We start from the raw sequence: 25,656 nt of genomic DNA on the forward strand, positions 1-25,656 counted from the left end.
CCTGGGCTCTGGTCTGTAAGCAGCCACAATAACTGTGAAGAGGGTCCCCCCTACACTGTGGCCACAAGCTCTGCTCTGCTAGTGCTCTGGGACTGCCACCCAGGACTGAAACACAAATTTGAGCAAAGCAACAGATTCCTGCCTCATTGCTAGCAAAAAGACCCTTGTAATCTTCTGACCAACTGTCTGACTCATCTGTGGGCTGAGAGCTCTGGAAGCTGCTGCCACTGCTGATTCATTGATTCCCAAGGCCTACTCCTGGTTTCTGGGGCCAGGGCTATACTGATACAGCCTGCACAGGATTGTGCTCCACTTTCACCCAGGTGTGAGAGACCTTTCCTGCTGACCTTCTAAGTTGTCTTTTGCACTAGTGAGCTGAGAAATCTGGAAACTGCCATTGCTGCCAGTGATTTAATCACCTTTAGGCCTGCTCTGGGTTTCCTGGGGGCCCAGTTTGTGCTGATGCAGCCTGTGCTGGTGCGTCCTGTGCTGCTCTCTCACCCTGATACAACTGACCTTTCCTGCTGACGTTCAAGTTGTTCTGGGTTAGAAATTTGTTTCGATCCATCTTTTTGTTGGTTCGTCTGCTCTAGAATTTGTTTAGGGTCATTTTTAAAAGGCATTTGGAGCAGTTTGGGGGAGAGCTCAGGTGAATCCCTGCCTTTACTCTGCCATCTTGGCTCTACCTCCTATCAATTTTATTTTTGTGCCTCTAGACTGTTCTCTCTTGTCTAACATGAGAAGGTGACCATCTTATGACCACCTTATGACCACTTAGTCAGTAGAGATGCCCCATGCTTCACCCAACCTGTGACCCTGTTGATATATTGTGTTGACTGTCTTAGCTTATGCATGGAATTATTCTATATTTGGTATAGCTGTTCTTGAATGTCTAGATATCTAAACCTATAAAAATAGGGCCCTGGAAGGAGGGGTGCATCTCAGATCTTGAGGAAGATCTAAGGTTACCTCATTAGAAGGAACCATGGATCCTTTAATAGAGCAACATTGGCTTAGAGCTCTGCCTCAGTTTCTCATCTTGTAGATTGGATACTTTTCTATCACCACATAATTCTTCACCATATGCCATGTCTCCTTAGCTGATTTCCCGTATAATCCATTGGATCCCATCCATCTTTCTTTTGAAAGTGCTCACTTCCTCTCTGTAATGGTAATGTAAATTTGTCACAACTGTGGTGAATATTTCCTTGGTGACATACTCTCCTCCCTCACAAATTTTAAGCAGGAGTGGTGATTTTGGGGCAGCTAGATGAGGCAGTGAGTAGAGCACCCCTGGAGTCAGGAGTACCTGAGTTCAAATCTGGCCTCAGACACTGGACACACTTACTAGCTGTGTGACCTTAGGCAAGTCACTTATACCCAACTGGCTTTTCTTCTCCCCTCCAAAAAAAGTGGTGATTTCTCCCCTATGTTTTCATCATTTCCTTTCTAGCAACTAGTTCCTCTTAGTGTGACTTAAACCCAGGACAGAGTATCCTCTCATTGGTTCCTCTACATTTTGAAGGATGAAGTTTTCTGTATAGCAAATAAAGAAGTTATTTGAAGTTGTTTGTGTACTATTTACCTTCCCTTGTCCATCCCTCTCTTGGAAAATTTCCTGGGGACTCAAAGTTCCTGGTTCTTTTGCTTCTTTGACAAACTTAGTTTTGGGTCACTTTGCTAAGATACGCTACAATAAGACACGTTCTGCCCTGTGGATCCAATACTGGTTGGATGAAGACAGTGTGTTTCCAAGGGTTGTCAGAGACTGGGCCACCCTTGACAAGAAACTGAGGACAAAGTCTCAGCAGGCAGGATTCAGAGGAAAATATGAAGAAGAAAGTTCAGAAACCTCAAACCTCACACTACCAAGGCATGTCATCAGAACACATACAGTTTGAGGGTGTTGGGATTAAAATTGCCCAATCTGCAAGAAAAACCATTGAGGCAGAGCTCTCAGCCAATGGCACTTTATTAAAGGGTTCATGGTCCCCTCTAATGAAGTGGAGTTCAGATCTTCCTCATGATCTGAGATGCCCCCTTCTTCCAGGACCTTGTTTTTATAGTTTGATATCCAAATATGCAAAAGAGTCATGGTAAAGTACAGAATCTCATTGGTTGATAGACTTTACTCTTGTGGGCCAAAAATGACATGTACACAGGAGGGGTCACAGGTTGGGTGAAGCATGGGGCATCTCCACTGACTTAATGGTCATAAAATGGTAATAAGATGGCCACCTGCTCATGTTGGACAAGAGAGCATAGTCTAGTTTCATTCTTCTGAAACAGCAGTTCGCTTTGAAATTATTTTTTTCTCTCTAGGTTCTCTTAGCTTCAATATGCAATAGGAAAGGAAGGATTGTCAGGTCTCCAGCTTCTTGCTTAAGATTTCCTAATCACTGGGAATCTTCTTTTAGTCTAACTGGATATCGTGAATCAAGACTTTTCTGAGTGGTGTTTCCTGTTCCACTTTAGGAAAATTGCTATGGTTTGTGAATTTTTTCTTGAGTAAGGTATTGAAGGTTTCATATCTGAACATGTTAAATTGATCATTGAAATGGGAAGAAAATGAATTGTGATGTAAGAAACAAGATTAAACCAAATTGTGAAGTATGGAAAATGCTGCTACATTTTTGTGAACAGACTGCTCCCCACAGCTCTTGAAGTGATGTTCCTAATTCAGGTCTAACCATGTCATCCTGTACTCAATAAACTCCATTGCTTCTCTTTTAACTCCAGAGTGAAATAGAAAATTCCTTATGTAACATTCAAAGTCCTTCATAACCCATAAGCTTCATAATCCTACTTTTCCAGTCTTCTTACCACACTCCGCCCTACATCACCCTAACCATTCCTCCCGCACTCTGGTCAAGTACTTTTCAATCCAGGGACACTCCTTGCTATTCACTGAATAAGATCCTCCATCTGTCATCTTTGGGCATTATCCCTGGCTGTACTCCATGCTTGGAAAGCTCTGCACCCTCATCTCTTCCCTGACTTCTTTCCAATCTCCGCTAAAATCTACCCTTCTACATTCTCCTTTTGACATCCTGGGAAATAAATTTTTACAGAAAAGTTTGAAGCAAAGATTTTTCCAAGTTACCCATTTTTCTTTTGAATCTAACTCCATTAGATTTGTTTATGCAGACCTTTTTTATTTTATAGAATTTTAATTGTGTGATTTGTTTTATTGCGACCCTTTCTGTCATTTATTTGGTCATGGTCTCTTTCCCTGGCCATAGATCTAAGAGATCATTTCTTTCTTGCTCCTTTATTTGCTTATGATGCCACCTTTTCAGGGTGCCTCATGTATCCCTTTGGAGTCTATCTTTGTATATGGTGTAAGATGTTTTTCTAATTTTTGATAGAGGTCTATAATCACTGCTGTCATGTACTGCACCATCTGACTTGCTTGCTCTTCAGTGTCTTTTTACCCCTTTCTTTTGCTGTATGTCTCATGTATGGTCATGGGACTCTTGGTCACCCTTGAACTCGGATCTCACTTTGGTCACTCTCCATTTGCTGGCCTCTGAGGTCACCCAAACATGAACTTTTGCCAGAAAACTGCTGAGCTGCTCCTGGCCTGGGCTCTGCCTACCCTGAGGGATGAAGGTACCTTTGCCTTGTTCATTCCATGTCTCCTGGCTCTATAAGATTTCTGCAACATTGTGGCTGTCCTTTTGTAGCCCTGTGTTGGGTGGAGAGGTCTACTGGTCCTTCTCTTTATTCCCTCCAGGTCTTAAGATGACTCAGGTTTGGCTGATTCCTGACACTCACTGCCCTACTTCCAGCTTCCATATTTGTCCTCTCTTTTGATCCACTATGTTTATGAGAAATACCAAGTTGAACATATTTCTTTTTCTTTTCCACACTATTGTATTCTGTTTACCATTTATTCTCATTCCCTTATTCAGATCCTCAGAATATTAACTATCTACTCCAAACATCCTCAGTATACTTTTCTTGTTATTATTGTTATCCATTCAATTTTTTTAGTTGCATGCAACTTTTTATGACCTCATTTGGGATTTTCTCAGCATAGATACTGGAGGGTTTTGGCATTTCTTTTTCCAGCTCATTTTACAGATGAGGAAACTCAGGCAAATAGGGATACACGAATTATCCAGGATCACACAGCTACTCAGGGTCTGAGGCCATATTTGAACTCAGGACAAAAATTTTCCCACCTCCAGGCCCAGCATTTTATCCAGTATACCACCTAGCTCCCCATGTTTATCTATACTCTCAATACCCTTTGACAATTTAAGATTCCGGAGAGACTCACCTTTCTTCTCCCTATATCTTTACACAACTACTTTCAAATGTTCAAATAAATCGACTTTTCTATATTTCTCTGGTCTCGTGTTTTTCTCCCAAATGTTCTACCTAGCTCTGTTCTTTATATTAGAAATGCATGAATGATATTTATTTCATTCTCCCTATATCTTTACACAACTACTTTCAAATGTTCAAATAAATCGACTTTTCTATATTTCTCTGGTCTCATGTTTTTCTCCCAAATGTTCTACCTAGCTCTGTTCTTTATATTAGAAATGCATGAATGATATTTATTTCATTAAAGATCAATCGTTTTCTTCTTGGATTCTACTCAGCTTGCCAGAGTATGTTATTCTTGATTGAAAGCCTTTGCCTTTTGGAATATTGTATCCCATGATCTCCTCTCATTTGTGATCCTGACAGTTGTTTTTGATACATGAACTTCTTTCTGGACATTAGCAGTCTTTTTTTCTTACATTATGAGAGTTTCATATTTTGGCTTTGACATTCTTGGGACTTTTATTTTTTAATTTTTGTTCCATTCAGGAGATGATCAACCTCTCCTTATCTTGGCCTTTTTGCATCTTTCATGGCTTTTCCACCTCTCCTTGTCTCTATCTCTCTTTGCATATTTTGCTAATGCTTACTTTCTGTGGATTGTCAACTCTGAACATGCATTGAAACTGATGGGGTTATCCCACCCAGCATTTCAGTGTATCACATGGTCATAGGAATAATCACTACAAGAGACCTTACAGATGATCTAATATAACCCCTGTATTTTTGAAATGGAGAAACAGAGGCCAGCAAGAGTAGAAGTGACTTACATGAGGTTGTACAGTCAGAAGCAGAGGTAAGGTTTAAGCCCAGAAATTCTGCTACAAATCCTGTACTCTTCCTACAACATCATGTTGGTGTTCGTTTATACAAGGTGTCCATGACCTTTGAAAACCAAATAGTTACACAATTCAACAAATACTGTTTTTTGTCCTTGTGTTCAAAACATTTCATTACGTTTTGAAGGACAAGAGTTACTACCCTCAATGCAATAAATTTTGCATAATACATTCTATCTTTACCTCTTAGGAACTCCAAGGCCAATAGGGGGAGATGGGACAGGAATGTAAATACCTCTTTATAATGCCTATAATATGAACTGAGTGGTTGAGAGAAGATGACCAAGAAGGCCCAGACAAGAGTTTTCTTTGGGTAGATTCAGATTTCAAACGTAGGTGTCTTTCTTCTAAATGACATTTCTCATAGTTCCATTTGGGCTGATTTCTGGTCTGATTTTCACTTGACCCAGACTGAGCTCTGCTCCTCTTCTGAGGAATGGAGAATTGGACTGGGCAGTGATTCTGCTGAGAGAAGATGGACAAAATCACACATCTGTTTTGAATGGCCACTACAATTAGATGTTACATGAACTCAACTGGACTTTGCTCTGAAGTAACTTATTACACCTCCCTAATCAACTCACTATCCCATTCTCCACAGAGGCTCTTTCAAAACTCTTCATCTTTCCTCCAACTCCCATGGCTTCCCTTTCTCTCACTCTCTCAGAGAAGAATCTTGCCTCATGTTGTACAAAAACAAATTGAAGCCGTTTGCTGGGAATCTGTCTTCTCCCCTCTTCCTTATCTTGTGTCATTCAGATGGCTTCTGTCACTATCTCCTCCAGCAATCTTGTCTCACATGATAAAGTGTGAGACTCCTTAACAAGAATACCTTGTCTACTTCATGAGGAAATCCCATTCTGTCACTTCTCCTGTGGTAGCAAGCAGGGTGGGACATTTTGCTGTTTTTTCTTTTGGAGTGCTTCTCAGAGCTAAGGTAATCAAGTGCCTTTAATTGAGCCTTGTCTTTGTTTCAATCAAGAGTCTTCGATGACCTGCTTAAGTCACAAGAAAGCCTAAGTCACATGAGTTTGAGTCACATGGTTTTGATGCCCTCTGACCATGAAGAAGGGTATATATACTCTGAGGTTAGCATTTTGCTTTGGAGGCTCACTCATTGGAAGAGTGTTCATGCAACTTGGCCAGACGAGACTCTGGGTAGCCATTAAGGAATCCCCCTGGCTTTGAAAACCCAGATGTTGGTACTTCTCTCTCTCTGGTAACTATGTATGTATTGCTATGGACAGATGGCAGGAAGCCCTGTTGGCTGATTTGTGGTATTTGCTCTGTTTATATGATTTCTGCTTGTAATTTCTGTTTGTGTTTTCTCTGAAGTGAGTGCTGACTTTTCCCCCTGAACTAAGTGAATGATATATGTATGTTTAATTAAAATGAGATTGTAAAACCCTTAAAGTTGCTTTCATTTAGAAAAGCAGATCAAAGAACCTGTGCTAGCAGACTTCCTGTGTGCTGGTATCATTGGCCTTATACCTCCACAGCAGCTGGCAGCAGCATTGTTGTTACATCTTCTCCAACATATTGTCCCCTTTGTATCATTTTCTTGGAGGCTTTTGATGTAGGCTCTTTGACTTTGTTGACTTCTTCTGGCTATATGTTTTGATCTTTGTCACCAAAAAAGATTCTAGAGTTTGAGTCTAAGTCTGCATACTTTTTTGCTGCTTGTCCATGTTCCCAGCCAACTACTTGACCCTTGAGCTTTTTGTCAGGCAGGGTATGACTGCTTGTAGAGTAGAGATTGCTTTGTCCCAAGCTTTAGGGGCTGTGCTGCTGTTTTCAGAGCTACTTCTACTCCACCTTCACGGCAAGCTCTGCCACAGCAGTGCTCCTCCTCCCCCAAGAACTGCCAACTGGGATTGCGACCCAGATCCAAGCAGGGCAAAGCAAGCCCTGCACTCCTGCTCTGGTCTGCTGCTTGATTCCTCCTACCGTGTGAGCCAGGGACTCTGGAAGCAGCTGATGCTGGAGCTCTGGAAGCAGCTACAGGAGCTTCCTGTTGCTGCTGCCACCAATGCCGCACCACCTCTGCCACCCCCAGGGCTGGGGCCCAACTGCTTTCTAACCCGATCTTTCCCACTAACCTGCTCTGTGGTCTTTGGCATTTGTGGGTTGAGAAGTCTGGTAACTGCCACAGCTCAATGATTCATGGCCCTAAGGCCTGCTCCAGGCTGACTCCCAGTCTGTTCTGTCCCAGCTCTGTTCCCAGCACCATGTTATAGACCCTTCCCAGAGACCATCCTGGGTTGGAGACCTGCTTTCCTGTGCTATTTCATGGGTCCCGCAGCTCTAGAATTTGTTCAGACCCATTTTTATAGGTGTTTGGAGGGATTTGGGGGAGAGCTTAAGCAAGTCCCTGCTTTCCAGCTGCCATCTTGGCCCTTTGTATCATTTTCAATCTCATCTTCTTTACTGGTTAATTTCTTACTGTCTACAAACATGCCCATGGCCCAGCTCTACTGAAAAAAAAACCTCACTTGGTATTTCCATCCTTGCTGTCATCCTGTATCACTTCTTCCCTTTGTAGCCAACTTCTTGAAAAAGTAACCTATGAGAGTTGCCTGCACTTTTATTGCTCTTACAATCTTCTTAACCCGTTACAGTTTGGCATCCAACCTTGTTGCACCAAAACTCTCTAAATTGACTAATGAGCTCTCATTTGTTAAATTCAGTGGTCTTTTCTTAGTCCTCATTCTATTCAACCTCACTGCAGCCTTTGACACTATGGATCACTCTTTCTCCTTGACACTCTCTTTTCTCTTGGTTTTCAGAACAGCACCCTCTCCTGGTGCTCTGCCTTCCTATCAGACCCTTTACAGGATTCTCTTCCAGATCACACCATCTATAGGTGTCCCTCGGCATTTTGTCCTGGGCTCCCTGTTCTTCTCCCTCTATACCATTGGACTTGGTGATCTCATCAGCTGCCAAAGATTTAGTTACTATCTCTATTCTGATGATTGTCTTTTTTAGTTTTATTAACTTTATTTTTTAATTATTCTCAAATTTATTTTTATTTTTTAAATTTTAAATTTTTAAAATTTATTTTTAATTTTTAGCTTTTTAACTATTACACATAAAGGCAATTTTTAACATTCATTTAAAAATTTTTGAGTTCCAAATTTTTCCCCTCCGCCTTCTCCTCTGCCCACTCCCTAAAACAGTAAGTAATTGGATATGCATTATATATGTGCAATTATGTAAAATATTTCCATGTTAGTCATGTTGTAAATGAAGAAACAGACTAAAAGGGAAAAACCATGTAAAAAAAAATAAAGAAGGTGACAACAGTATGCTTTAATTTTCATTTAGACTTCATCAGTTCTTTCTCTGGACAACTGTGAGTTCTTTGGAATTGTCTTGGATCATTTTATTGCAGAGAACAGCTAAATCATTCATAGTTGATCATGATACAATGTTGCTGTTACTGTGTAAAATGTTCTGGTTCTGCTCACTCCACTTTCTTTCAGTCCATGTAAGTCTTTCCAGGTTTTGCTGAAATCTCCTCATCACAATAGTATTCCATAACATTCATATGCCACAACTTATTCAGCCACCCCCGGTAGCTGGACATCCCCTCAATTTTCAATTCATTGACACCATTAAAAGAGCTGTAATAAATATTTTTGTACATATAAGTCCTTTGCCCCTTTTATGATCTTTTTAGGGGTACAGTCCTAGAAGTGGTATAGCTGTATACACACAGTTTGATTGCCCTTCAGGCATAGTTCCAAATTGCTCTCCAGATTGGATGAATCAGTTCATAACTCTACCAACAATTATGCTGATATTTCTCAAAATTTCCTATCCTGTCCCATGCTCTCTGGTATTCTCCAATTTTACATCACCAACTGCCTGTCAGATATCTTAAACAGGAAGTACAGCAGGCATCCTGAATGCAATGTATCCAGAAGAGAATTAATTCTCTCTCCCAATAGAATATTAGTGTAGAGAACAACACTATCTTCCCAGTCCCTCAGACACCCAACCTAAGCATCAGCCTGGATTCCTCAATATCTCTCAACCCACCAATGTGAAGTTTTCACATGGCCCAAGTTTTCACCTTTGCAACATCTCTTCTATACATCCCTTTCTCTCCTCTGACACTACCACCACCCTGGTGTAGCCCATCATCACCTCATGGTTATATTATTGCAGTAACTTTCTGTTGAGTTTGCTTGCCTCAAGTCTCACATCACTCCAATTCATCCTCAATTCAGCCACTAAAGTGATTCTCTTAGAAGACTCATCCAATCATGTCATATATGTTGAACTCTCCATCCAACTCTAGTACACCACAGTGGTTTCCTATAGCCTTCAGGGTAAAAAAAATATAATGTTTTGTTTGTCATTTAAAGCCCTTCATAACCTTGTGCCCTTTTACTTTTCCAGTCTTCATTCACCTTATTCCCCAATATGTCCTCTTCAACCCAGTAACACTGAAGAAGACATTCCATCTCAGCTTCAGACATTTTCTCTGACTCCCATACCTACTCTGCTCTTGACTTCCTTTAAGTTTCAATTGAAATTTCACTTTCTACAAGAAGCCCTCCCCAATCCATCTTAATTGCCTTATCTCTGTGAATTATCTCCTATTTATCTTATATATACCATTATAGTTTTGCTTGTTTTCATTTTGTCTTCCCTATCCCTCTTGAGGGAAAGGATTGACTTTTGTGTCTTTTTGTATTCCCATTGCTTATCACAGTGCCTGGCACAAAGTTGGCACTTAATAAATGTTTATTGATTGATTAAGCGAGTGAGTGGGACACAGAAGTAGGAGTGTTATGGACAGGTGTGAAGTGAAACACTGGACACTCATAGGTCAAGTTTGACTAGGCCATGATCAGGAAAGTGGATCCTAGGATTTAAAGATGGAAAGTACCTGCCCTAGACCCAGGAAAGGAATAAAACAAATGAAAAAGCATTTAAGTGTTTCTATGTGCCAGATATTATGCTAAACCTTGGGGATAAAAAATGAGTCAGTCTCTGCCCTCAAGTAACTTATGTATTAATGAGTGAAGATCAAATCTATAGGGCAGTGGTGGTTAGAGAAGAGTATTTTGGTCACAGAAGTCACAGGGATCATGAATGGAGTCAGAGAGCAGCAGATTGCCAGGTCCTCACTTACCTCAGCTACATAGGTGGCACAGTGATTAAAAACCTGGGCCTAGAATCAGACACATAATTAGCTGTATAAGGGGTAGTCACTGAACCTCTGTTTTCCTTAGTTTCTTCAACTCTGAAATGCAGAGAATAACAGCAGCTACCTCACAGGATTGTCATTTGGTTCAAATGAGATAATATTTGTAAAATGTTTAGTACTGTATATAATACATAGTAGGTACTTAATAAAGATTTATTCTCTTTTCCTTCCTTCCTTTTACCTGGTCTGATTTATATATTCAAAACACGTCTTCTCAAAAGTCCAAGCTGGTAGAAAACATGTTGATACCATTCAATTGGGGAATGTCTAAAAAGAATTGAAGCTATGAATGCAATGGTAAGGGTGGGAGCTATAAAAAAAAATAAGGAATAAATGTGGAAAGAGGATACTCCTTCTGCTTCTCAATGTTAATTAATTCTTTTTCTATCTTAAGAATTTCATTCTGGAGATCTTTCCAGGATCATGCTCACTTGGCATAGCAAACCATCCTTTGTTATAAGCCTGTACAATTAGCCTTTTAGAATGTTATGTTCATGATCTTTACTCACTTATTACAGAAGCTACCAAGTCTTTTGAGATCTTTATTATAGTACCACAGTACTTGAACTTCTATCTGTTTGTTTGTAGTTCTTTTTCTAACATCAGGGGAATTTTGCATTTTCACTATCACATTCTTGAGACTTTTTCTTTTGAGATTCCATTCAAAAGATAATCAGTGTGGCATAATTCCATATTTTCCTCTGTTTCATTAATAAATCTCAATAGTTTCAACTCATGATTCCTTCAAAACAGTACTCAGTCTTTCAAAGAAAAATCACGCATTTCAAAGAATTCCAATGATTCTCCAATTCTTTCTCCTTGATCTGTGTTACAGGTCAATTTCTTTTTTAAATCAGTTTTTTTACATTTCCTATTTCAAGATATTTTATTTCATTTTAATAACTTTTGTCAAGCAATTGAATTCTATTTGATGGGTAATATTTTGTGGGAATCTAGTAGCTACTGCCATGCAAATTTCAGGAGGAGTTCAGGTAAATGGGAGGGTTAGAATGTCTTATTCACATACACAGCCATACTTGCAGCACAAGACAGGACAGACAACCAATTAGGGTAAGAGTTGAATATGGCTTCCTTTACTTCTCCACCACCTCCTATCCCAAGAGAAAATGATAAGAAAGATGCCCTCTCTCATTGATGAGCTTCACAATGACATTCTTAATCATACCCCATCCGTTTTCCGCCTGATTTCCCCTAATGGATGTCATCCATCTTTCTTCATAACTCCTTAAAACCTACTGACCCCAACTTTGGCTAGATATTGGACTAAGCTCATGCTCCCTCTCCTTATTCACAAACTTTAGGCAGAAGTGGTCATTTCCCCTCTCTGTTTTCATTATTTCCTCCCCAGCAAATAGTTCATCTTGGTGCAAATAAAATGGAAGAGAATGTGTCCCCTTACTGCTTCCTCTATATTTTCAAAGATAACAATACCTCTATAGAAAATAAAGGAACTTTTGCAACTTGGAACATGTCTGTGAACTATTTGCCTAACCTTGTCCATCACGTTCTTGGAATATTTCCTAGTTATTTGACTCATGGTCCTTTGGCTGCTCTTATAATATCAGTTTTGGATCAGCAAGATCCATTATAAGACATCACACTTTCTGCCTTGTGGATCTCATACTGTTTGGGTGAAGAGAGTGTGTTTCCAACGGATGACAGAGACTGGACCACCCTTGACAAGTTGTTGAGGACAAAGTCCCAGCAGGCAGAATTCACGTGAGACTACATAGAAGAGAGTTCAGAAACCTCAAACATCATCCTACAAAGACATGTCATCAGAATACGTAAAGTTTGAGGGAATGTTATTTCCCACCCCTTTCAATATAAAGTTCCTCAAATACTGTCGAGATGAGTTTGTGGTGAAGGATAATGACGTCGTTCTAGTGGCCTACCCCAAGTCAGGTAAGAAACAAGGATGGGTCCAACGCAAGGTGTTTGGGGAGAAAAGCCCATAATGGCTGCCCTGCAGTGTTAATCAAGGTTGCAGAATGTCAGAATTGGAGGGGATGTTGGAAATTGTTTGTTCTAGGTGGTCAATTTTTTCTCCAAATGATTAGTTTCAAGGAAGGAATAAATAAATGTAGAAAAAGCAGAAAGACATTCTATTTTACAAGTATTCATTACGCACTGGCCATATTTCAGGTGCTGTACTAGGTATGACAGTTTCAGTGAAATCTGGGAAAACTTGTGTGACTTGATACAGAGTGAAGTGAGCAAAAGCAGGAGAATAGTTTATACAATATTAAAACATTGTAAGATTAAACAACATTGAAAGCCTTTAGAACAATATCGAATGCAGTGACCAACCACGATCCAAGAGGACCAATTCTATACTTGGCTACGCACCTCCTGCCAGAGGTGATGGACTCATGATGAAGAATGAGATATTCATTTCGGGGCAAGAACTGTGTGGGAATTTGTTTAATGTGATTATGTATACATGTTATAGGGAGTCTGTTTTTCTGTTCTAAGTGTGGCATAGGTGAGGTTTGAGGAAGAAAAAACAAATGCTCATTAATTTAAAAATAGCTTTTTAAAAAATCAGATCTAAATTAATGAATTCCATGTGAAACTACATCCATCTCTTCAGAAAAATCCCATTTTTCCTCTTCATTGGAATGGTTCCCCTTTTCCTCTTCAGAATCCAATTCATGAGTATCTTCCACTTTATTGTGCTTATTTCCTTTGAAGGATTTTACTCCATGGGATTAATCTTATGTTGCTTCTGAATACTTTGAAATCTGCTACGTCAAAATCTAGGAGACTTGTCCAACTGTGCCCAAATTTCCTCTTCTTAATGAGAAAAATAGCTCTGGATTAGAAGAACCACTTCTTTCCTCCCAAGATTCTCATCATTTCTATCAAAGCAACTAGTTCTTCCCAGTTAGTGAGAATTGGGTCCAGGACAGAATTTCCCCCTGTTGGTTTTTCTATCTTTGGAAGGATGAAATTACCAAAATGGAGTTTAGTGGTGTGTCTGCTACTCTGCTCTTGCTAAAGAGAGAGAGACCCAAAAGATGTCTGAATATCTGACATCCCCCATCCCTACTATATCCTCCCTTTGTGCCAGTTTTAGGTTCTATTTCTCTACATTCTCATCTATTTCCCCTCTCTTTCCAGGTGGTCTGTAGAATGTAGACTTTAATGACAAATTACTTCTGTTTCTCCTTCTTTTGGCTTTCTTCCAAATACCCTCCATCCTGCTTCCCCCTGTCCCACCTTTGGTTCCTGCATCTCCTCATATGTGTATACTTTCCTACTATACAATACTACTTCATCCTCAGATTTTACATATGCTGTTTCCGTTAAATAAGCTATACTTATATAGAACCATGGTATGATCTTGGGTTTCCTTCCAAGAAGTGTTAAAGACATCAGTAAGATCCATTCTGACCTCTCATATCATGGCTTCTAGTACCTGCTGCTTGTTGACTGAACTTTGAGAATTTGTATATGAACCCATGGGGCCATGTATTTTACTGATAGCTCCTATTTTGGGTTTTGGATCCTCTGGATTTATGGCTTTCACAGCTGCTATGTTTCTCTGATGCTACTCCTATAGCATTTAGCTTAAAGGGCATATGGAAGAAATCTATTTTCTTTTCTCTTCCTCTTTATTATAAAGTCTTTTTAAGTAGATTCGTGAGACTTCTGGCAAGTACATTCTTATTCCCTTTGTTTGGCTATACTCCATCTCTGGCCTGTAGGCTGTTAACCCAATATCGTAGGCTGTGATCCAAAGAGTCAAATTTTATTCTTCTAAGTCAGAAATTCATTTTGCAAATTGCTTTTCTTTTTATGATCTCTTAACCTCAATATGCAATAGCAAAGGAAGGACAGGCACTGCTCCCATGGTCTTTACATAATTGCCTAAGATTTCCTAATCATTGGAAATTTTGTTTCATTTCCTTTGGACAGAATTGGACAATTCCACCTGAATTACCTTCACTGAGTTGTTGTCATCCATTTGGATAAGTCTTGTCACATTCTCTGTCATTATTTCAAATATGTGACCCAGGTGGTACAAGACCTCTTTGCTCTTGTTTTCAGTTTGCCAAACAGATGCTTCCCCTTATCTAAGCAGGGAACCAACAACTTTATTAATCTTCTCTTCTTCCTGTACCCCTTTGTAAATTACCTCAAATGTCTTGTGGCTTTCTGATAACAATATTGAGAAGATAAGAGCCTTCTTCTCCCACAGAGAATCTAGTTCTCTCTTCAGGAAGAGGCTCAATTTCATTGTCTTTCTCTTTTCTCTTCTTCCTATTCTTTTTCCTCTCCCATGAAAAACAGGCTCTGTATTTAGATATCACATGGAAAAGAGCCCTTATTAACATACTTTCTCTTTTCTCCTCTCTCCATTAGGAACCAATTGGGTCATTGAGATAATCAGCCTGATCCGTTGTAAAGGGGACAATACCTGGGTCCAATCCATCCCTATCTGGGACCGGTCCCCATTTGTAGAAACAGAATCCGGCCAGCAGCAGCTTTGTAAAGAAGAAGAAAATGGAGCCCGCTTTTACACTAGCCACCTCCCCACCCAGTTCTTCCCCAAATCTTATTTCCACAGCAAGGCCAAGGTGAGCAAATGAGGACTCCCTCCAGTGAGCTAGCCCAGAAGTCTAGAAGGTGCGTTCCTGATCTGTCTCTTTCAAGGACTGAGAGCAAGTGGAGATAACATCAGGGGAGGAAGCAAACACATTTTCTTCCCTTTCTCTCCCGTCTATGAAATGCCAACACAGCACTTTAGTTATGTTGGCCCTTTACTTTATTCCTCTCTGTAGCTCCTCACTGCTCATGGGTTAAAGTACAAGATTGTATGGTTACCTGCAATGTTATCCACCATCTGCCTTTAAGCCTTGAGTGCCACATATACTCTCTCTACTCATTATCATTCATCAACTCAACATTCCAGGCATCATTCCAAATGGCTTTCCAGAATGGCTTGACTAATTTATAGTTCCATCAACAATGCATTAGTTTGCCTCTTTTCCTAGACCTCTCTAACATTTTTCATCTTATAGGAAAATTAAACTGTCTTCTATTTGTCCTTATATATCTTTTATATGCATAGCTAGTTTTTTTATTTCCATAATTGCCATGTTGAAAAAAATAGCAAGAAAAAGAAAGTGAAAAAATGCTTCAATCTGCGTTCAGATTCCATCAGTTCTTTCCATAGGTTTGGATAGCAATTTTCATCTTAAGTCCTTAGCAATTGTCTGGGATCAATATATTGATTGGAATAGCTAAGTCATTCAGAGTTGATCATTGTACAATGTTGTTGTTTACTGTATAAATGTTGTCCTGGTTCTGCTCACTTCACTTTGAATCAGTTCATATAAGTCTTGAAAAGATTTTTTCTGAAACCATCCTGCTCATCATTTCTTACGGCACAACAATATTCCATCACACACATCTACCACTACTGGTTCAGTTATCCCCAAATCAATAGGCATCCTCTTAATTTCCAAATCTTTGACATGACAAAAAAGAGCTGCTATAAATTTTTGTATGTACACGTCCTTTTCTTTTTTATTTGGTCTCTTTGGGATACAGACCTAGTAGTGGCATTACTGTGTCAAAGGGTACGCACAATTTCATTACCCTTTAGTCATTATTTCAATTTGCTTTCCATAATGGTTGGATCAGTTCACAACTCCTCCAAATGTACATTCCTACCTCATTTTTTTACACATTCTTTTGATCTTTTATTTTTTCCGTCATATTTGCTAACCTGATAGGTTTGAGGTGTTACCTCAGAGTTGTTTCCATTTGCATTTTTCAAATCAGTAGTGATTTACAGCCTTTTATATGATTTTTTTATAGCTTTGATTTCTTCTTATGAAAACTGCTTGTTGTTATCCTTTGAACATTTGTCACCTGGGGAATGACTTGCATTCTTATAATTTTGATCCAGTTCTCTATATATTCGAGAAATGGGGTTCTATTTTGAGAAACTAAATTTTTCCCTCATTTTCCTGTGTTCTGTCTAATATTGGTTGCATTGATTTGGTTTGGGTAACACCTTTTTCAATTTAATATAATCAAAATTATCCATTTGGTGTCCTGTATTGGTCTTTAACCCTTGTTTGGTCATAAATTCTTCCCTTATCCATCTAGTAGGCAAAATTTTCAATGCTTACCTAATTTGCTTGTTTAAATTTCATACCCAGTTTGACCTTATCTTTGTATACAATGTACAATGTTCATCCATACATTCTTTCTGCAGAATACTTTCTAGCTTTTCAGGTAGTTTTGGGCAAATGGTGGGTTCTTGTCCCAGAAAATTGGATCTTTGTGTGTGTCCAAGACCATGTTACTATGGCCCTATATTGTTATGTACCTAGTCTATTACACTAATACACCATTCTATTTCTTAGCCAATACCAGATTGTTTTGATGATTATCACTTTGTAATAGTTGGCAATATGGGAGTGCTAAACCACCATCCTTCTCAATTTTTTTCATTAATTCCCTTGAAATTCTTGATCTTCCACTCTTCCTGATGAATTTTACTATGATTCTTTTCCTAACTCTATAGAATAAATTTTTGTCTGGTTGGTCTGACACTAAATAGATAAATTAGTTTAGGTAGAATTATCATTTTTATTATATTGGCTCAGCTTACCTATGAACAATTAATATTTCTCCAATTGTTATATTTGACATTATTTGTGTGAAAAATGTTTTGCAATTGCTTTCAAAATTCCTCAGTTCTTTTTGTGGCAGGTAGACTCCCAAGTATTTCATCTTGTCTGCAGTTATTTTACAAGGAATTTCACTTCTATGTCATCATGCTTGATCTTACTGATAATAAGTAGAAATTCTGATGATATATATGGGTTTATTTTATATCCTGCAAATTTGCTAAGATTGTTTATTGCTTCAACTAGTTTTTTAGTTGATTCTCTAAATAAGCCATCGTATAGTTTGCAGAGTTATAGTTTGTTTCCTCATTGCCTATTCTAATTCCATCCATTTGTTTTTCTTCTCTTATTGCAACAGCTAGCATTTCTAGTATAATACTGGATAATAATGTTGATAGTAGGCATCCTTGCTTCATTCCTGATCTTTTTTTAATTTATTTTTTATTTTTTAGTTTACAGTGCTCAGTTCGACAAGTTTTTGAGTTTCAAATTTTCTCTCCTTCCTTCTCCTCCCCCCCACCCTCAGATGGCATGTAATCCAATATAGGTTCTACATATATCTTCACATTAAACTTATTTACACAATAGTCAAGTTGTCAAGAAGAATTATAACCAACAGTATGAACCATGAGAAAGAAAAAACAAAAAAAAATTTTCACAAAAAAAGAAGGAAAAAAAGAGTGCAAATAGTTTGCCCCAATTTGCATTCAGACTCCGTAGCACTTTCTCTAGATGTGGATAGCTTTTTCCATCATGAGTCTTTTGGAGCTGTCTTAGAACCTTGTATTGCTGAGAAGGCCAAGTCTATCAAAGTTAGTCATCACAGATACCATGTGTCTGTAATCATGTGTAATGTTCTCCTAGTTCTGTTCCCCTCACTCAGCATCAGATCATGTAAGTCTTTGCAGGTTATTATGAAGTCCATCTGCTCCTCATTTCTTATAGCACAATAGTATTCCATTACATTCATACACTACAACTTGTTCAGCCATTCCCCAATTGATGGGCATCCCCTCAATTTCCAGTTCTTGGCCACCACAAAAAGAACTGCTGTAAATATTTTTGTACATATGGGTCCGTTTCCCACTTGTACGATCTCTTTGGGGTACAGCCTAGAAGTGGTATTGCTGGGTCAGAGGTATGCACAATTTTGTAGCCCTTTGAGCATAGTTCCAAATTGCTCTCCAGAATGGCTGGATCAGTTCACAACTCCACCAACAATGTAACAGTGTTCCGATTTTCCCACTTCTTCTCCAGCATTTATCATTTTCCTATTTTGTCATGTTAGCCAATCTGACAGGAGAGATGTGGTACCTGAGAGTCATGTTGATTTGCATTTCTCTAATCAATAGTGATTTAGAGCATTTTTTTCATGTGACTATAGATATCTTTAATTTCTTCCTCTGAAAACTGCCTGTTCATATCCTCTGACCATTTCTCAATTGGGGAATGACTTGTATTCCTATAAATTTGACTCAGTTCCCTGCATATTTTAGAGAAGAGGACTTTATCAGAGATATTGGTTGTAAAACTTCTTTCCCAGTTTTCTACTTCCCTCCTAATCTTTGTTTCATTGGCTTTGTTTGTACAAAATCTTTGCAATTTAACATAATCAAAATTATCCATTTTGCATTTTGTAATGCTCTCTATCTCTTGTTTGGTCATAAATTCTTCCCTTCTTCATAAATCTGACAGGTAAACTATTCCTTGCTCTCAAAAATTGCTTATGGTATCAGCCTTTATATCTAAATAGTTAGCTTATTTTGACTTTATTTTGGTATACAGTGTAAGATATTGGTCTATGCCCAGTTTCTGCCATGCTGTTTTTCAGTATTCCCAGCAATCTTTGTGAAATAGTGAATTCTTAACCCAGAAGCTGGACTCTTTGGATTTATCAAAGAGTAGATTGCTGTACTCATTGACTACTGTGTCTTCTGTACCTAACCTATTCCACTGATTCATTACTCTATTTCTTAGCCAGTACCAAGTAGTTTTGATGATTGCTGCTTTATAATATGATTTAATGTCTGGTATGGGTAGGCCCCCTTCCCTTGTACTTCTTTTCATTAATTCCCTTGATATTCTGGACCTTTTGTTCTTTTGGAAAAATTTTGTTATTACTTTATCCAGCTCTATAAAATATTTTTTGGTAGTTTGATTGGCATGGCACTGAATAAGTAAATTAATTTAGGTAAAAAAATGGTCATTTTTATTATATTAACTCAGCCTAACCATGAGAAACTGATGTGTTTCCATTTATTTAGATCTGACTTTATTTGTGTGAAAAGTGTTTTGTAATTGTGTCGGTTTGTCTTGGCAAGTAGACTTCCAAATATTTTATAGGGTCTACAGTAACTTTAAGTGGAATTTCTCTTTCTATCTCTTGCTATTGGGCTTTATTTAGTAATATATAGGAATATCAAGGATTTATGTGGGTTTATTTTATATCCTGCAACTTTGCTAAAGTTATTTTTTATTTCAAGTAGTTTTTACTTGATTTTCTAGGATTCTCTAAGTAAATCGTCATATCATCTGCCAAGAATAATAACTTAGTTTCTTCTTTGCCTATTCTAATTCCTTCAATTTCTTTTTCTTCTCTTATTGCTACAGCTAACATTTCTAGTACCAAATTGAATAATAGGGGTGATAATGGACATCCTTGTGTCACCCTCAATCTTGTTGAAAATGCATCTAGCTTATCCTCATTACACATAATGCTTGCTGATGGCTTTAGATAGATGCTTCTTATCATTTTAAGGAAGACCTCATTTATTCCTATGTTTTCTAGTGTTTTTAACAGGAATGGGTGTTGTATTTTGTCAAAAGCTTTTTCTACAACTATTGAGATAATCATATGGTTTCTGCTAGTTTTGTTGTTGTTATAATCAATTGTGCTGATAGTTTTCCTAATATTGAACCAGCCTTGCATTCCTGGAATAAATCCTACCTGGTCATAGTGTATTTTTCCCATGATAAATTGCTGTAATCTTTTTGCTAATATTTTATTTTAAAATTTTGCATCTATATGTATTAGAGAAATTGTTTTATAATTTTCTTTCTCTGTTTTGACTCTTCCTGGTTTAGGTATGAGTACCATATTTGTGTCATAAAAAGAATTTGGTAGGACTACTTCTTCACTTATTTTCCCAAATAGTTTATAAAGTATGGGAATAAATTGTTCTTTAAATGTTTGATAGAATTTGCTTTTAAATCCATCTGGCCCTGGAGAGTTTTTCCTAGGGAGTTCATTGATGGCTTGTTCATTTTCTTTTTCTGAGATGGGGTTATTTAGGTATTTTACTTCCTCTTCTATTGATTTGAACAATTTATATTTTTGTAAATATTCGTCCATTTCCCTAAGACTATGAAATTTATGGGCATACAATTGGGCAAGATAATTCCTAATTATTGTTTTAATTTCCTCTTCATTTCTTTTTTGATACTGGTAGTTTGGTTTTCTTCTTTCTTTTTTTAATCAAATTGACCAAAGATTTATCTACTTTATTGGTTTTTTCATAAAACTAGTTCTTAGTTTTATTTATTACTTCAATTGTTTCCTTGAATGCAATTTTATTGATCTCTCCTTTGGTTTTCAGTATTTCTTACTTGTTATTTAAACGAGGATTTTCAATTTGTTCTTTTTCTAGTTTTTTTTCAGTTGCATATCCAATTCATTGATCTCCTTTTTCTCTATTTTATTCATGAAAGCATTCAGAGATATAAAACTTCCCCTAAGAACTGCTTTTGCTGCATCCCATAAGTTTTGGTATGTTGTCTCATTATTGTCATTATCTTGAATGAAATTATTGATTGTTTCTATGATTTGTTGTTTGACCCACTCATTCTTTAGGATTAGATTATTTAGTTTCCAATTAATTTTTAGTCTATCTTTCCATTGTCATTTATTACAAATAATTTTTATTGCATCATGATCTGAAAAAAATGCATTGACTATTTCTGCCTTTCTGCCCTGGATTGTGAGGTTTTTATGGCCTAGTACATAGTCAATTTTTGTGGATGTGCCATGTATTGCTGAGAAAAAAAGTATATTCCTTTCTATCCCCATTCACTTTTCTGCAGAGGTCTGTCATATCTAACTTTCCTAAAATTCTATTCACCTACTTAACTTCTTTCTTGTTTATTTTGAGGTTAGATTTATCAAGTTCAGAAAGGGGGAGGTTGAGGTCTCCTAATATTATAGTTTTGCTGTCTATTTCTTCTTGTAACTCCCTTAACTTCTCCTCTAAGAATTTGGATGCTACACCACTCGGCGCATATAGGTTAAGTAATGATATTACTTCATTATCCATGATGCCTTTTAGCAGGACATAGTTTCCTTCCTTATCTCTTTTAATTAGATCTGTCTTTGCTTTTGCTTTGCCTGAGATTAGCATTGCTACCCCTGATTTTCTTTTTACTTCACTTCTTTTAACTTAAGTATAATATATTCTTCTCCAGCCTTTTACCTTTACCCTGTGTGTATCCCTCTTTCAAATGTGTTGCTTGTAAACAACATATTGTAGGATTTTGGTTCTTAATCCATTCTGCTATCCCCCTCTGTTTTATGGAGAGTTCATCCCATTCACATTCACAGTTATGATTACTATCTGTCTTTTTTCCATCCTATTCCTCCCCCCCCCATTTTTGCTTTCATTTCTTCCTTCTCCCTTCCCCTCCTCAAATGTTTTGCTTTTGACCACTGCCTCCCTCAATATTCCCTCCTTTTCAGCCCCCTCCCTTATCTTATCTTTTTCCCCTACTACTTCTTCCTTCCTTTTTAACCACCTCCCCTTTAATTTCCCCTTTCCCTGCCTATTAGTTGTAGGGCAAGTTTGATTTTTATACTTAACAGAGTATATAATTCCTTCCTTGAACCAAATGTGATGAGAGTAAAGCTCAAACATTGCTTTTCTCAGTCCCTTTTTTCTCTCTACTATAGTATGTTTTTGTGCCTCTTCATGTGATGTAATTTAGCTTTTTCTGCCCCCTCCTTTCCTCTTCTCCCATTACAACCCCTTTACATCCTTTAATTAATTTTTTTATCATCACACCCTCTGTCTATGTATATTCCTTTTAGATGTCATACTTACTATACCATTCTTATAATTAGCAAATAGCATCCTCCCATATAGGAATGTAAATAATTTGCCCCTGTTGAATAGCAAGGTTTTTTTTTTCTTTTTTTCCCCCATTGTATTTGAAGATCAAATTTTCCATTGAGCTCTGGCCTTTTGATCAGGAAGGTCTGGAATTCCCTTATTTCATTGAATGTCCATTTCCTTGCCTGAAAGATTGTGCTCAAAGAGCCTTGATTCTAGTCCAAGCTTTTTTTGCCTTTAGCAATATCATATTCCAATCCTTCTGATCTTTTAATGTAGAAGCTGGAAGTTCCTGTGTGATCCTAACTGTAGTTCCACAATGTTTGAATTGTTTCTTTCTGGCTGCTTGCAGTATTTTCTCCTTGACCTGATAATTCTGGAAGTTGGCTACAATATTCCTTGGAGTTTTCAATTTGGGATCTCTTTTAAGGGGTGATTGGTGGATTCTTTCGATGACTATTTTACCCTTTGGTTCTAGGACCTTGGGGTAGTTTTCCTTGATGATTTCTTGGAAGATACTGTCCAGGCTCTTTTTTTTCATCATGACTTTCTGGTAGACCAATAATTCTTAGATTATCTCTCCTGGATCTAATTTCCAGGTCAGTTGTTTTTACAATGAAATATTTTATGTTTTCTTCTTTTTTCTTTCTTTAGATTTTGTTTGACTGATTTTTGATGCCTCATAGAGTCATTAGCTTTTACTTTGCCAATTCTAGTTTTTGCCAAATTGTTTTCTTCAGATAGCTTCTGCATCTCTCTTTCCATATGGCCAAATTAACTTTTCAAGGATTCATTTTCTCCTGTTAGGTTCTGTAATTTTTCTTTTACCTCTCTAATTTGGCTTTTAAAATCCTTCTCAAGCTCCTCCAGGCATGCTTTTTGGGCTTGAGACTAGATCATATTCCCTTGTGAGGTTTCATATGTGGGTATAGTGCCAAGGCTGTCCTCTTCTGAATTTGTATTTCGGTCTTCTTTGTCTCTGTAATATGATTTGATGGTCTTTTTTACTTTTCTAGTTTGCTTTTTCATGGTGGTTGCCTTTTTCCTGGCTTTTAAAGTGGATCTCTACATCTGGGGCTCAGAGGTCTCTGTCCCAAGTTTTTTGGGGCCTAGGGGCCTGGTTACTGGCTTTGTGTGCTGTGGTCTCTGGTTTTGTCAGCTAGAAGCCATATACTGCTGTAGCTCACCTGGTGCTGAGCTGGAGCTGGCTGGTGTGTGCCAAAGAGCAAGGCCCAGTGAAGTCTTTCTAAGTTTCCCTGGGATTACACTGAAGCCCACAGTGTGAAGTGTGGGGGAGGGGTGGTCTGGCTGCTGAAAGTTTCCTCTTCCCCTAGGGCTTCCCTTATAGCATAAGTGGCCTTGACCGTCAATCTTCCCTGGTGTCTGCCAATTCCCTTGGCTATTTAAAGGCAATCCTGGGGTTCTGGTGTTGGGGCTTGCTGGCCCCACCCCCTGGGGCTCAGGAGTTCCCACTGGTCTGCTAAGATCAGACTTGCTGGGATGCCTCCCTTCCTGCACTGACTCCTTCCATCACCACAAGAGGACCCTATCTCCCTATCTTCCTGAGCTAAAAGACTACTCAACCCCAACTTCTGGCTCCTATATTCCAGAGTTTTTCCTAGGGCAGTATTCTCCACATTACTCAAGGTCAGCAAGGGAGGGATGAGAGCTCTTAGAGTTTACTCAGTCATCATTATTCCCAGAAGTTCAACAAGGTGAGCTTCAAACCTTTCAAACTGTGGGCTGATAGCCCCAGGAGTATCTGCTGCTGCTGCCACAGGCTCTATGCTTCTGTCTCATCTAGCTCTGACAGAATCCCTTCCTGTGCTGAGAGACCTGGGGATTGCCAATGCAGCTGGGCCTCTTCCCGTTCTAGTAAGGTGCTTTGGTATGATTTGGTGTAATTCCATGTGCTCAGCACTCTCCCAGTCCAGTGAAACAGATCCCTCTTGTCAACTTTCCAGACTCTCCTGGCTTGGAAATCTGCCACACTCTGCCTCCTAGTGGGTTCTACCTCTCTGACATCTGTTCAGATTCACTTCTTAAGAGGTATCTGAAAGAATATGTGAGAGAGCTCAGGCATGTCCCTGCTTTCACTCTGCCATCTTGGCTCCCCATACTCCTGATCTTATTGGTTAGACTTCTAGCTCATCCTCATTACAGATAATGCTTCCTAATAATTTTAGTTTTTTGTTATTGGTGTGGTTTTTGTTCAGTCATTTTCAATCATGTTAGACTCTTTGAAACCACATTTAATGTTTGCTTGGCAAAGATACTGGAGTGGTTTGCCATTTCCTTCTCTAGCTAATTTTAAAGATGAGGAAATGAGGCAAACAGGGTTAAGTGACAATAGAGCACTTTGTACACCTTTTCCAACCTTCAACCAATTGATTGATCCATTTGTGGTTCTGTTGCTTCTTGGCCTCCGACAGGTTCTTCAAGAGACAAGTAGGACGATCTGGTACTCCATATTTTGAGGACTTACTACATTTTGTTGTGATCCACACAGTCAAATATTTTAGCAAAGAAAATAAAGTAGAAGTGGATCTTTTTTCCTGAAGCTTTTTGGTTTCTATGTAATTTAGTGAACATTGGTCATTTGCTCTCAAGTTCCTCTGCCTCTTTGAAAACCAGCCTGCTCTTCTAGTAATCCTCAGTGTGTGTATTGCTGAAGCCTTAGCTTGCAGAATCTTAAGTATACCCTTGCTGGCATGGGAAATGAGCACAATTGTTTGATAATATTAACATTCTTTGGCAATACCCTTCTTTAGGATTGGGATATGAATTGATCTTTTCCAACACATTAGTCACTGATGAGTTTTCCAAATATATTGACATATTGAGTGTGACTTTTTAACAGCATCATCATTCAGGATTTTAAATAGCTCAGCTAGAATTCCATTACCTCCACTGCTCTATTGATAGCAATTCTTCCTATGGCCCACTTGACTTCATTCTCTAGGATGTCTGGATTTAGATAAGCAACCATACCATCATGGTTATCAGTGATATAAAGATCTTTCTTCCATAGGTCTTTTGTATATTTTTGCCATCTGTTCTTTATCTCTTCTATTTCTGTTAAGTCCATACTATTTTTTGTCTTTTATCATGTCCATTTCTACATGAGGCATTCCTTGACATCTATTTTTTTTAGTTTTATTTTATGGAATATAACAAATATTTCCATAACAAAGTGCATAAAAAGGATGATTGTACATGAAAATGAAAATCTACTATGTATAACTTGCTATTCTTTTCAAATATACAAGAAAATTATCATGTAATTTTATTTTTCTTGCTCTCTGTCCCTGCCTCCCCCACCTTATCCTGGTGGTTAAGTTCAGAAGACTTTGAAAACTCTTCAGAAATAATGTTGCTTCCTCTTCAACCCCGAAGAGAGTAAGTTTCCAATATTACCACCCCTCCCCCTCTACCAGCTGTCTCTGTCTGAGTTCTTCCCTTCAAGCCCTGTTTTTATGAGATAATTTCTGCTT

At 38.3% G+C, this 25,656-nt stretch overlaps 1 protein-coding gene across 1 annotated transcript in view; it reads left to right on the top strand.

Moving 5' to 3' along the window:
- Nucleotides 1-12,185: 12,185 nt before the first annotated feature.
- Nucleotides 12,186-25,656, top strand: part of SULT2A1 (sulfotransferase family 2A member 1) — a 36,186-nt gene continuing 22,715 nt past the window's right edge. Inside the window, exons 1-2 of the mRNA XM_036746057.1 lie at nucleotides 12,186-12,318; nucleotides 14,782-14,996. Of these exons, the coding sequence (XP_036601952.1) occupies nucleotides 12,186-12,318; nucleotides 14,782-14,996 (348 nt within the window). The remainder of the gene's footprint in view (nucleotides 12,319-14,781; nucleotides 14,997-25,656) is intronic.

Source organism: Trichosurus vulpecula, chromosome 2 (assembly GCF_011100635.1).
Source record: "Trichosurus vulpecula isolate mTriVul1 chromosome 2, mTriVul1.pri, whole genome shotgun sequence".
NCBI lineage: Eukaryota > Metazoa > Chordata > Mammalia > Diprotodontia > Phalangeridae > Trichosurus > Trichosurus vulpecula.